At 39.8% G+C, this 12898-nt stretch overlaps 1 protein-coding gene across 1 annotated transcript in view; it reads left to right on the forward strand.

Annotated features, from left to right (window-relative positions):
• The window catches only part of NAALADL1 (N-acetylated alpha-linked acidic dipeptidase like 1), a 79604-nt gene extending 67016 nt beyond the window's left edge, over positions 1–12588 (forward strand). Inside the window, exons 16-19 of the mRNA XM_089653614.1 lie at positions 1772–1945; positions 3544–3631; positions 7381–7473; positions 9676–12588. Of these exons, the coding sequence (XP_089509740.1) occupies positions 1772–1945; positions 3544–3631; positions 7381–7473; positions 9676–9859 (539 nt within the window). The 3' untranslated portion in view covers positions 9860–12588. The remainder of the gene's footprint in view (positions 1–1771; positions 1946–3543; positions 3632–7380; positions 7474–9675) is intronic.
• The last annotated feature ends 310 nt before the right edge of the window (positions 12589–12898 follow it).

The raw sequence follows: 12898 nt of genomic DNA on the forward strand, positions 1-12898 counted from the left end.
AAAAATGCTAATTTTGAGCATTTTGTTTGTACTAGCGTTTAGGGGCGTTTAGTGTTTTTTCTTCCAGAAAACTGCTCTCAAAAACGCAAAACAGAAGTTTTTTTTTCTACCTCCAAACACAGAGCTTTAAATATGCACATCCTAATGTGCATGAACACAAAGGATAACACTGAGCTGCATCTACAGGCAAATTGCTAACTCCTTTAGAAGCAGCGTATTTTTAAGCCAGTGTGCATAGACCCTTAACATCATGAGCTACCAAAGAATAATTCCCGGTTTGCATATACCTAACATTGACTGTTATTAAAAAAAAGTGGCCATCCATGTGCTAAAAGGACAAGATAGTTTAGTTCTACTTTACCTTAATAGCAAGTATAGAGTTCTTGTTTCCCATATTTATTTATTTATTATTTATTTCAGGTACTTATATAGCACCGTCAATTTACGCAGCACTTTACATGTATATTGTACATTCACATCAGTCCCTAACCCTCAAGGGGCACAATCTACAATCTAAGGCCCCTAACTCACATTCATACATATACATACTAGGGCCAATTTAAACAGGATCCAATTCACCTACCAGCATGTCTTTGGAGTGTTGGAGGAAACCGGAGTACCCGAAAGGAAACCCACGCAGGCACAGGAAGAACATGCAAACTCCAGGCAGGTGGTGCCGTGGTTGGGATTCGAACCAACAATCCTAGTACTGCCAGGCGGAATCGATAACCATTTAGCCACTGTGCTGCCCGATTGTATGATCGTTATGATCATATGATTGTTAATCCTCATGGATATTGTTCGAGCAGTTTGTAAAATAATCACAGGAACTTCATCACCATGTTATCCTTCGTCCCCAAATAATCTGAAAGTTGGACAGATGTAGTTAACCGTTGCCAGCCTTTGGGCCAAGAACATATAAAATAATATAATTTATTCCCTTACAAGTAGCTATATACAGTATCATCATGCTACACCAACCTATCTTAAACTGCCTACAGTATTAACTAGTAGAATTTTATGCAAACTTTTGTGTTGTAAAAATTTTAGATTTTCTAATCCTTAGTAGGGTCAAATCGCCATTACTTTTTGACCATAGAGATGAGAAAATTTGAAGAAGAATGGAAAAATATTTTTGAAAGTGTTTCTAACGATGAATTTGGTTTTTGTTAAGGAAAGTCTATTCATTACAAAATCGAAAAATTAAAAGCAAACAAAATTTTGAAGTATTTTTAAACAACATTTGTCAAATCATTGAATGCACTGAGAATTTTCTTACAAATATTCATTGGAATGGTTGTTTGAAAATCGAAAATGTGTTGGCCAGCTTTAGGATTAGGTGGCCAGGTGTTAAAGTGGCAGTTACCTACTTGATTAGAGCTCATCCATATAATAACCTGTTCCCAAGTCCCTCAATCACCACCAAGCACACAGTGCCGGAATTATCATCCTGAAACAAAAATTTAAAATTTTCTAAGGGAGTTATTGTAATTGTAGGTTACCACACTACCTACCCCTTCTGAAGGAAGCATACATACCTTTTCTGACTTCTGAGCTGTCACTGTGCTGAAAAGTAACAATGCGAGCTTGGTATTGAAAACTAGTGATCTGAAAATAATATAAATGGACAAATATATCTTCTGTGATGTTTTATCTTGGAAATGATTTACTTGTTCATTCTTAAATAAAGTGAACTGTAATATTAGATCTGTGAATAGTGCATACATGTATAGGGCACTATATTTACCTCTTCTATGATATGTATTTGTAGGATTCACCAGCCACCAGGCTGTGGCACGTACCGCTGGAAATGTTCTACTACGACTTGCAGACAGTCTCATTCTCCCGCTGGGACCGAGAGATTATTCAGAGACCCTGGAAACCTATTATGACACTGCTGTCTCAACCTTCTCCACTGAGCTTACAGAAAAGAAGATCTCCTTAGGTTATAAGATACTTAGATTACTATTAAGGTTTGATCTAGCACATTATGGTGTCTGCTATCCAGAAGTTAGGATAGTGTGGTCCTTTATTTTCCACTACAGGTGTACTCTAAGTCCTCATGCACATGGGTGTATGAACATATTCTCCAACTATGCTGGACTTTTTTCTGCCAGAACTTGGCAGAAAAATGCTTCTAATGTTGCATGTGTATGCACTCTACTTTATTAGGCACACCTGTTCAATTGCTTGGTAACACAAATTCCTAATAAGCCAATCACATGACAGCAACTGGTTGCATTTAGGCATCTAGATGTGGTGAAGAAAACTTGCTGAAGTTCAAGCCGCACATCAAAATGTGGAAGAAAGGGAATTTAAGTGACTTTGAATTTGGCATAGTTGTTGGTGCCAGACGGGCTGGTCTGAATATTTCCACAACTGCTGATCTACTGGGATTTTCACACACAACCATCTCTAGGGTTTACAGAGAATGGTTTGAAAAAGAGAAAATATCCAGTGAGCAGCAGTTGTGTGGACGTCAGAGATCAGAGGAGAATGGGCAGACTGGTTTGAGATTATATGAAAGGCAACAGTAACATATGTCAATATGGACCAAAATCTCAGAGGAATGTTTCCAATACCTTGTTGAATCTATGCCATGAAGAATTAAGACAGTTCTGAAGGCAAAAGGGAGTCCAACCCGGCACTAGCAAGGTGTACCTAATAAAGTGGCTGGTGAGTGTAAATTGTCACTTGAGTAACAGCTCTGAGCCTGCTGGGGCTGCTGACATCGCACACTTTCTGATATTTATGCAAGAGAAGCTTTTACAGGTAAATAGGGTGCTTAAAATATATTAAATGTACATATAATCGTATGGCAAGATTTTTGTGGAAACAAATGGTCTGGTGACAAGGTCTCTTTCACAGTACATACAATAGCTAAAAAATACAATATAAACATTCATTATTTTTTTCTGTGTTATATCTGTACCCATGAGATTAGTCATTTTATATCTATCAGTGTCAATGGGGTTGATTTACTAAATTAAATTTGTACCTTTTTAAGGGAATTTTCCTCCATACTTAGTGAATGAGATGCTCTGCTGACTTCTATCATCCAGTCATGTGCAGTCAAAAAGCTGTTCTTTTATTTTCCTTATATAATGTAAGATTGGGTATCCTTTGCAAAGTGAAATTTAACCACTTTCACTAAGTTCTGTGGCAGATTTCCTTGCAAAGTGCAACTTCACTTCCAAAGTGGAGAGCCTACTTGCCTTTAGTGAATAAACCCCCATGACTATGTTTATGGATAACATGTGGTGTCATGTTTTGAGAACTAACTCAAAGAAGACAGTGCAGGCCACTAATCTACTCTTTTAAGATCTATTACCAAAGAGGAAAAAGGGTCTGCACTTTCAGTAATGGACAGAGGCATATGGAGATGAACTGAAAATTACAACATGCAGGTTTTTTGAAAAGTGAGAATTACTACATCATGTGTGGAAGTCAGCAGAAAATTCATCAATCCTATTAGACATAAAAAAATTCTGGAAAAGGACTGGAAACGTCCAATGGGACTCTAATTTACACTTTGTATTTCAGACCCATTGAAGAAAGCTGTAGACAGGTACAAGATGTATTCTGAGGAACTCAACAACATCATTAGCGAACTGAAAAATGCAAAAGAGGAGTAAGTTACAGTTAAAATTAATATTCTTTAATTCTATTACATAATTCTGATTCCCTTCAAAAATGTCAAAGCATTTTAGCATTAGGGACACATTGGCCTAATAGCAAGGTAAACTTTGGCAGCTTTACCGCCTTGAAAACTGAACAGATGACCTCCTTCAATATTATTCTCAGGGAAACATTTGTCCATGTATGACCACCATACGAGGGAAGGGAAATAGGGGTAAGAGGAGTCTAAAACTCTGTTTTAGGGTACATTCAGATGGACAACTAGCTATGGCATAAATGGCAGCGGAAAAAAATCTGCTGATTCCTTCTACTGTTTTTGCCACCCATGAGTGGCTAGCTGCAGCTGCCATTCCTGTTCACTTTAATGAAAGATTGCTGGTGGCCACAGCTACACTATATTGCCAAACGTATTGGGACAATCCCCCAAATCATTAGATTCAGGTCTTCCAATCACCTGGACACAGATGTATAAAATCAAGCACCTAAGCATGCAGACTGCTTCTACAAACATTTGTGACAGAATGGGTCACTCTCAGGAGCTCAGTGACTTCAAGCGTGGTACCATGATAGGTGCAATAAGTGCATCCATGAAATTTCCTTGTTACTAAATATTCCACGGCCACCTGTTAGTGGTATTATAACAAAGTGGAAGCAAATGGGAACAACAGCAACTCAGCCATGAAGTGTTAGGCCACGTAAAATGACAGGGCGGGGTCAGCGCATGCTGAAGCTCACAGTGTGCAGACGTTGCCAACTGTCTGCAGAGTAAATAGCTAAAGACCTCCAAACATCGTGTCCTTCAGATTAGCACAACAACAGTGCGTAGAGAGCTTCATGGAATGGGTTTCCATGGCTGAGCAGCTGCATCCAAGCCTTACATCACCAAGTGCAATGCAAAGCATCAGATGCAGTGGTGTAAAACACAAAACCACTGGACTCTAGAGCAGTGGAGACATGTTCTCTGAAGTGATGAATCACGCTTCTCTGTCTGGCAATCTGATGGACATGTCTGGGTCTGGCAGTTGCCGGGAGAATGGTACTTGCCTGACTGCATTGTGCCAAGTGTAAAGTTTGGTGGAGGGGAGATTATGGTGTGGGATTGTTTTTCAAGGGTTGGTTTTGGCCCCTTAGTTCCAGTGAAGAGAGCTCTTAAGGCATCAGCATAGCAAGACATTTTGGACAATTTCATGCTCCCAACTTTGTGGGAACAGTTTGGGGATGGCCCCTTCCTGTTCCAACATGACTGCACACCAGTGTACAAAGCAAGGTCCATAAAGACATGGATGAGCGAGTTTGGGGTGGAGAAACTTGACTGGCCTGCACAGAGTCCTGACCTCAACCCGATAGAACACCTTTGGGATGAATGAGAGCGGAGACTGTGAGCCAGGCCTTCTCGTCTGCAAGCAGTGCCTGACCTTACAAATGAGCTTCTGGAAGAATGGTCAAACATTCCCATAGACACACTAAACCTGACCTACTAACCCTTGTGGACAGCCTTCCCAGAAGAGTTGAAGATATTATAGCTACAATGGGTGGGCCAACTCAATATTGAACCCTACCGACTAAGACTGGGATGCAATTAAAATTCATGTGTGTGTAAAGGCAGGCGTCCCAATACTTTTGGCAATATAGTGTATCTGGGGCTGTTCACATAGCTAGCAATTACCTGCAGTGATCTCTGCTGGATGCACACAAAGTGCGCAAATAGCTGCAGCCACTGGAGACCTGTCATTAAAGTGTACAACCTTGGCAGCTATAGCTACAGTAGCTACTCATGGGTGGTAAAACATCAGCAAATTCCTGCTGCTGCCATTCACACCATGGCTAGTTGTCTGTGTGAATGTAGCTTAAGGGTCTGTGTTGTTGGGCTTTGGCAGCTTGCATTCAGGTGCATTTTACATCCGTTTGAAGTGCTTTGAGATCAAGATCCATCCATACTTGTCCATTACTTAACAGGCATTGTGCCAAGGCAGCCCATGCAACACACAGTAATTCGCTACCATGTGTTATGGTGCGCTGGATTGCATGTGCATCAGAGCTGCCTTGCCTAGTGCATTGGGTATCATTCAAAATGACTGGCACTGCAGTGCACTAACATGTTGCTGTAACATGTGCTTTACTGAAAAAGTGTGTTTCAGACCTTAGGATTCATTGACCGCTACATTAGATCTAAGCAAAACTAAACAGAGCAATACCTACCTTTACCCTGCCAATGGCCTCAAGCTCCCTCACCAACGCCAACATCTTCTTTTGGGTTCAACATCTTCAGGCATCATAATTGGCTTAGAATGACATAACTCTCGCACATGAATGCACAGAATGACATAATTGTCGCACATGCACCCGCATTTCGCATTCACAGCTCGGTGTACACTCTAAACAAATTTGCAGACAAGTAAGCATTTTATTACAGAAAAACTTAGGGCTCCATTTTTAAAGCAGTTATTGTTACATTCGCCAAGCATTCACTGCAGGTGAATTGTCCTGTTGAGTGTGTTTAAATATAGAGTGAATGATTCACCACCAGTAAATGTTTGGAAAATTTCACATGCACTGCTTTTTAATTATTCCCCATAGTATGTCTTTTTTCCCAAAAAAAGGCCCCTTTCACACAGATGTTCTGATCGGATTGGAACCTCTATTCTCTATGGAGTGGTGGGTATAAATGGACATGTGTCCATTTACACCTGCCTACATCCATTCCAATCTGATCCGCCAAAAAGAGACGGATGGGGATCCATTCCCCTTCCGTCCGTCGGATGGGATGGCAGTCGGATGGAAATGGACAGGTGGTCCGTTTCCATCTGACCACCCATAGAGGACAGTGGGCTGTGTCTGTGTCCACTCTGCAGCAGCAGGGCAGACATGGACCTGTCATCCACTTGCTCAGCAGTGATCAGCGGAGAGATCCTCTACTGAGCAAGCAGATCCACTGATGGATCTGCCCCATGTGAAAGGGGCCAAAGTCTTTTTGCTAGCATTTTTTTCAAATACAAGCTGGCTTTACAGTTTTTTATTATTTAGTCAGTAGGCTGATTCCTTAATTCACACAAAGGATGTAGTTGGAGGAAGCCCTCCCATTGGGATATTGTACTTGTACTCTGACAGCGGTACCTGCCACTGTGAGAATACACTGATCAGCGGCTGCAGCTGTTGATCAAGGATAATTTTCCAACACATCCTTTGAACAGAAGTTGATCAAACAAACAGGTTCTGATGAGTCAGGAGGACAGGGCCACACACTGATCAAAACTCGGCCTTTCCCTGCTCAACCTGACCAGTGGGATGTGTAGTTTAAAGGAAATCTGTACCGGGTGAATATTGCTGACCTCTCCTTCTGTGTATAGTTGACCTGACACAGACCTGAAACACTGTATATGGAGACCAGGAGCTCTAACTTCAATCTGACTTTGTAATCTGAATTCTTGTTCTGGGTCAATGATTCAGAATATAATACAGCCAATAGTGGCTGGGGCTCTAGTATTGTTTCAGCAATGGCAACCCCCACTTTCCTCTCTATATTTTTCTATGAAGAATTCTGCTTAGAATTCTGGACAATCATAGAAACTTGATGATAAATAGGTAGCTTCTGTAAAGCAGGACATTGTCATTCTTATGTGCCCATGACAAAGACAATACTGGGCCCTTTACCACCAGATCTTTCTTCAGTATGATTCCACTCTGTTTTTACCTCCAGAGATAAGAACATCCAGGGTAACAACTGTGTTTCTCTCTCTCCAGGCCACTTAGAGTTCGAATGATCAATGACCAGTTAATGTTGGTGGAGCGAGCTTTCATCAATCATTATGCTTTCCCAGATAAGCTTTATTACAGGTATAGTACTTTACAAGCTTGCGATTGCTAGAATAGAGAAAGCCCTTTTTTTAGTTTTGAATGGCAAAGCATACAAAATAGAATATGGTTTTATAAAATAATTACCGTTTCCTATACACCAATCTTTTATATTTTACTGAAAAACTTTGGTATTATATTGTGTGTATTTGCATTAAAAATTAATTTTATTACATTTCTCCAGAAAAATATGCATTGGATATCATGCAACACAAAAAATTGCAACTACTATCTTTTAATTACAAATACCGTGTTTGCATGTGTATATATATATATATATATATTCATGCCTGGCCTTAGAAAATATTTTAGAAAATATATAATGTTCTGGGGATTTTAAGCAAATTTATGGGCAAAAATGCAGATTTTTAGATGTGTGCAAAAAATGAAAGAATCACTTTAGAGCCCAACTGTAAAGTTGAAAAATAATACATTTGGCCACTAGATGGCATTAAATACCATAGGGAATTTCTGTAATACTTACTGCCATCTACTGGCCAAATATTGGTATTTTTCTGTTTAAATCATTAGATCAGCACGTGAAATTTGCATACTTTTCACAGAATAAATGTACATGCACTTTATCTGGGAGAAATGTTATGTATTATTTTTTTTATATACATAGACCCCTTTGTGTATGCTCTGTCCCACAAGCAGCACAATAATTCACCTTCTATACAGGACTGTGACAGCGGGTTATGCTCATAATGTGTAAACAGATAGTTTTTTTCTTTGTACTTGAGTTCTATAAGTTCAGTGTTTCAGAGACTAAAGTATTGGTGGAGCCACGGCAACCAGTGTAAATGCAGGCACATAGTGATTGCAGAGGTCACTGTACTAGTGGTAAAAGACCATCCAAAAGTGATATTGTGAATGCTGTTCCATAGGCCTAGTTTTTTTTTTTTTTCCAAAGTGTGAGTAATAAGAGTAGTTAACCATTTCACTTGGATCCAATGTGCAAGATAATCTTTTTTTTAGCCATTGCAGGTCTTGATGACACATTGGGGTTTATTTACTAAAGCTGGAGAGTCCAAAATCAGACTCCCTTCTGCATAGAAACCAATCAGCTTCTAACTTCAGCTTGTTCAATGAAGCTTTGGCAATGAAACCTGGAAGCTGATTGGTTTCTATGCAGAAGGGAGTCTGATTTTGGACTCGCCAGCTTTAGTAAATAAACCCCATTGTATACTCCTGTGAATCTTACTTTGGCAAATAAAAATCAACTGGACCTATTACCCATCCTTGGTGCTCTCATTTTCCTGACTGTCCTTTTATAAATCTTATGTGACATGTAACTGTATTGAATGAAATATTCGGACTGCCATTGCTGAGGACCAGTAATATATTTTGCCTGGATGTTACATCAATACTTTTTGAGCCGCTGACCCATAACAGGCTCAGAAATTCAGAACAGCAGACCTGCATACTTGTTCAAGGTCACTGCCTCAGATAGTATCGAAAAATCATTGGATCAGCATGGCAGCCAGGCATCTAGCATCAACAATGACAGTCTCAATATTCTTTTATTACGTTTCTTTTAAGTCAGGAGCCTAAAAATGACAAAACTTGTCATTTTTTAAATATAAACTACTATCTCCGAAGACACCTGTGGTTATTACCATAAGCGGCGTGAATATTTAATATACCAAATTAATAAAGAATCCTCTTTATTAACTACCAAAAATGTTATTTTATACTAAACCTTTCATCCAACCTCTAAATTATTTAATCTTTTACTTTAAAATGCCAATATGAAGGTAAAGTATTGGTGAAAAAGTCACTTATGGGCTGGATGCAAAGAAAGTGCACCCAGCCGTGATCACTGCAGGTGATCACTGGCTGTTCAAACAGACAAGAATAGCTGCGGCTGCCAACAGCCTGTTATTGAAGTGTATGGGCTTGGTGGCTGTTGCTATCTAAAGGATTATAAGTTTTTTATTTTCTTTGATGGTTGCACTGGATGGACTTTTGTCTTTTTTCAGCCAGACTAACTATGTAACTATAGCTGTCAATCCCAACTGCAGGAATCAGTATATTTCTGCCGATGGAATTTGCAGCATGGCAGAACACTCATGCAAATGAAGCATTAGTATAGGTATAATTATTTAAACATAAACACTGATCTTTCTAAAAACTGTAGGGGTACTATGCATTTATGGATTCTAAATCTTATTCTTTCTACAGTCATGTCATTTGGGCATCTCGGAGTTCCAGCGTGGTCACCTTTCCAGGTATAGCTGATGCCTTTAGTAAGGCACAATCTACTGGACTGCAAGAGGACTGGGACCAAGTACACCATCATATCACTGTAGCTGCTACCGCTATTGATAATGCTGCATCCACTCTGCAAGCTGCTGCTTCTATTTAACAAGCTTAATAATTGTAAAAAAAAAAGAAACATTTTATAAAAGATCAAATCAGTAATGGGCATTTGTTAAAATCTGAATTTCCAGTTTTATGTTGTTATAATAGTGCAATCTCTGAGGGATATGTGTGATCTGTTATTTAGCTGTACTATCTTTATTGTCAGAGCAGAAATGTCAGCCCAGCGTCAGGGTCTTGTGGATGGGGAGGATGACCTGTCTGTTGTCTGAGCTCAGAGATGACACTCTGTCTAGGCTTCTGGGGAGTTGTAAAAATATCAATCAGTAAAGGCTACAGTGCTCTTTAGGGCTCATACACATGGACACATTTGCCCATACAGTGTAACAATTTTCAGCCCCAGTTAATCACAGGTGGTACATACTGCCTGTGGCTAGCAGCCTATCAAAATCAATTACAGGCTGAACAAAGCAGTAGCTAGACTCACATCGGAGAAGTACTCATGCACAAGACTGTCTACATACAGGGATGTATTCCCCAAATGCAGATTTCCTGCATTTAGAGCATATGTCCCTTTATGCAAATACCGCTTGCATGTGCATACAAATGCTACATTTTACAGCCTATCATTGATTTTGACAGGCTGCTAGCAATAGGTTGTATGCACCACCTGTGACTCCAGGGTACTGAAATATGCCTGTTTTTGCACTGTACAGGAAAATGTATCCTTGTACATTAGCCCTTAATGTAATTCTGACAGCACATTTGGAATATTTCTGTTCTCTGACTGTCTGTTTTAGCACTGAACGCAAGTAGGAGACGAGGTGGCCTAATAACCTGAAAATTACAGGGAAAGTAAACTCGACAGTTGTCAATTGTTTATTCAACTGCTGTGGAAGGAACATGTTGGAAAACTGAGCATCAGTCAGTGGCTGCAGCTGCCAAAGCACAATGGTGTGGTGCGAAGATTCCACTGTCCACCAAATTTATGTAGTTACATATGTATTTTGTGTCATGTCTTAGTCCTATCTCTAATAAAAAAATAAAAAAAACTGTGAAGTCTGTTCATGTTGTTAAACATGGATATCTGAATTTAAAAATAAAGGCTCCAAGGGAATCTATAGAGGCCCATTAAAGCCTAGAGCATACGGGCCTAATGTTGGGCGGCATCGGCTAGTTCAATAGAAACCAGTGAACATTCGGCCTGTGTTTAGGTAGCTGGTCCGACAGAAGGGGCAAAAAGGACTGCCGATTGGCTCCTGATCAGCACTCTCAGCCAGTGGCTGAGAGCGTGACCGGAGTGTTCTGGCAAGGGGGCCATTCCCACCATCAGAACACAATAGCACAGTAGGGAGATCGCTGTACTAATATGGGATAGTTAGTATAGCGGCTTCTCCTAAGCTGTCAGGTTTTTTTAATTCAGCCCACCGGGCTGAATGAAAACAAAACTAGAAGTGTGTACAAGGCTTAAGACCTGATCATTCTGGCACGTTGTAAGTAATGTGCATTGCATTAAGACCTTTTCAAATGAATAGTCGGCCAATGCATGAAAACGGACAAATATCAGACATGCACTATTTTTCCCAACACTGCACACCACAATGCATGGTGGTGCTTTAACTTGCCTTGAGGTGCGCTGCAACGCATTTGTGTTGGAGGTGCGTTGGGTTTCTCTGTTGGGGAGTGGCTCCGATGATGAATGACACTGTATTGTGCTTGTGGACACAACATGCTTTAATGCACATTGTGGAAATGTGTGCGTTATCAAGTAGAACTGTTGCCAATAAAAAAATTATGCTGCAGCACCTAATTATAAGAGCATTTGCACTTACCATTTTCTCTTAGTTCCTTCAAAGTCTCACAAATACATGTTGAACTTGCCAATGAAGTCCACCAAATGCAGCTTCCTCTGATGGGGTGGTAACAGTACTGCACTGCTCCTGAATTCAGAGCATAGTTGCCACTCTCGTGCTTGCACTAGAATGGGAGAAAAATGTGCAGGGGTGTGGCTAGCAGCATTGTCACTGCAGATTTCTAAGTCTGTCGCTTGTCAATCACCTGGCCACACCTATTCCTGCCCACTGCTTTCTGGATTGACATCACTGCCTCTGTTGCTGAAACCCCCTGCAGTGAGCTGCAGTGTCTGAGAGGGGGAGAAATGCCCCAAAACACAATGTATTCCCTTTAAACTAACTAAATACTTAGTGCGCTGTTTATTTCTAGGGAGAAGTGCCGTGCAGATAAACACTCTAAACACAGCACAGGATTTAGTAAATACATATTGCACTGAATCTGGCTTGTGCATTACCTGTCATGAGATCAAATGGTATAATGTTCAGAACCACGGAAGTATGAATGGACCCCTTTAAAGTGCAATTGCCAACTTAACAATCTATTTAATTTATACTATCCAAAAATAAAACACTGTAACACTGTGATTTCACATATTAATTCAAGTAAAAGCACAGGCCATGCCAAACGTGTATGTTTAGATTGTTGGTTCATATAGGCAGGATTTTCTTTCCTATTGTATCTAGTTATTGCTGGATTCATTTTTGCTCTATGTACTTGCCTATGAAAACTTTTTTCAGTAGTGCTCTCTCTTGTTTTTACCACTTTGTACAGCACCACAGGTGATCACAGTGCTATAAAAGGATCCTGTTTAAAAATAATAATCAGCTGTAAAGAAAGTAAAAGAATCTATTATACTTTAACATATTTCATGAGCAAATGTAATTAACACACTCTTATTATAATGTCTTGGGATACAGAAAATCTGTTGTCGCTGCATTGTTATTTTAAATAATCCTGTATATGCAAATCCAGCATCATTATTGTAACAGGAGATCAGAAGATGCTAGAAAGCACTATGAACATGTGTATGTGATTATGTAGAAGGCTCCCACTCATATCCAGGAATATTTCATTACGTTACTACTGTATAGATAGGACTCTCCCACTCATATCCAGGAATATTTCATTACATTACTATAGATAGGACTCTCCCACTCATATCCAGGAATATTTCATTACATGACTATACAGTAGATAGGATTCTCCCACTCATACCCAGGCATATTTCATT

The sequence above is a fragment of the Staurois parvus genome, unplaced genomic scaffold (assembly GCF_062004578.1).
Source record: "Staurois parvus isolate SC_StPar_1 unplaced genomic scaffold, SC_StPar_1.0 ptg000715l, whole genome shotgun sequence".
Taxonomy (NCBI): domain Eukaryota; kingdom Metazoa; phylum Chordata; class Amphibia; order Anura; family Ranidae; genus Staurois; species Staurois parvus.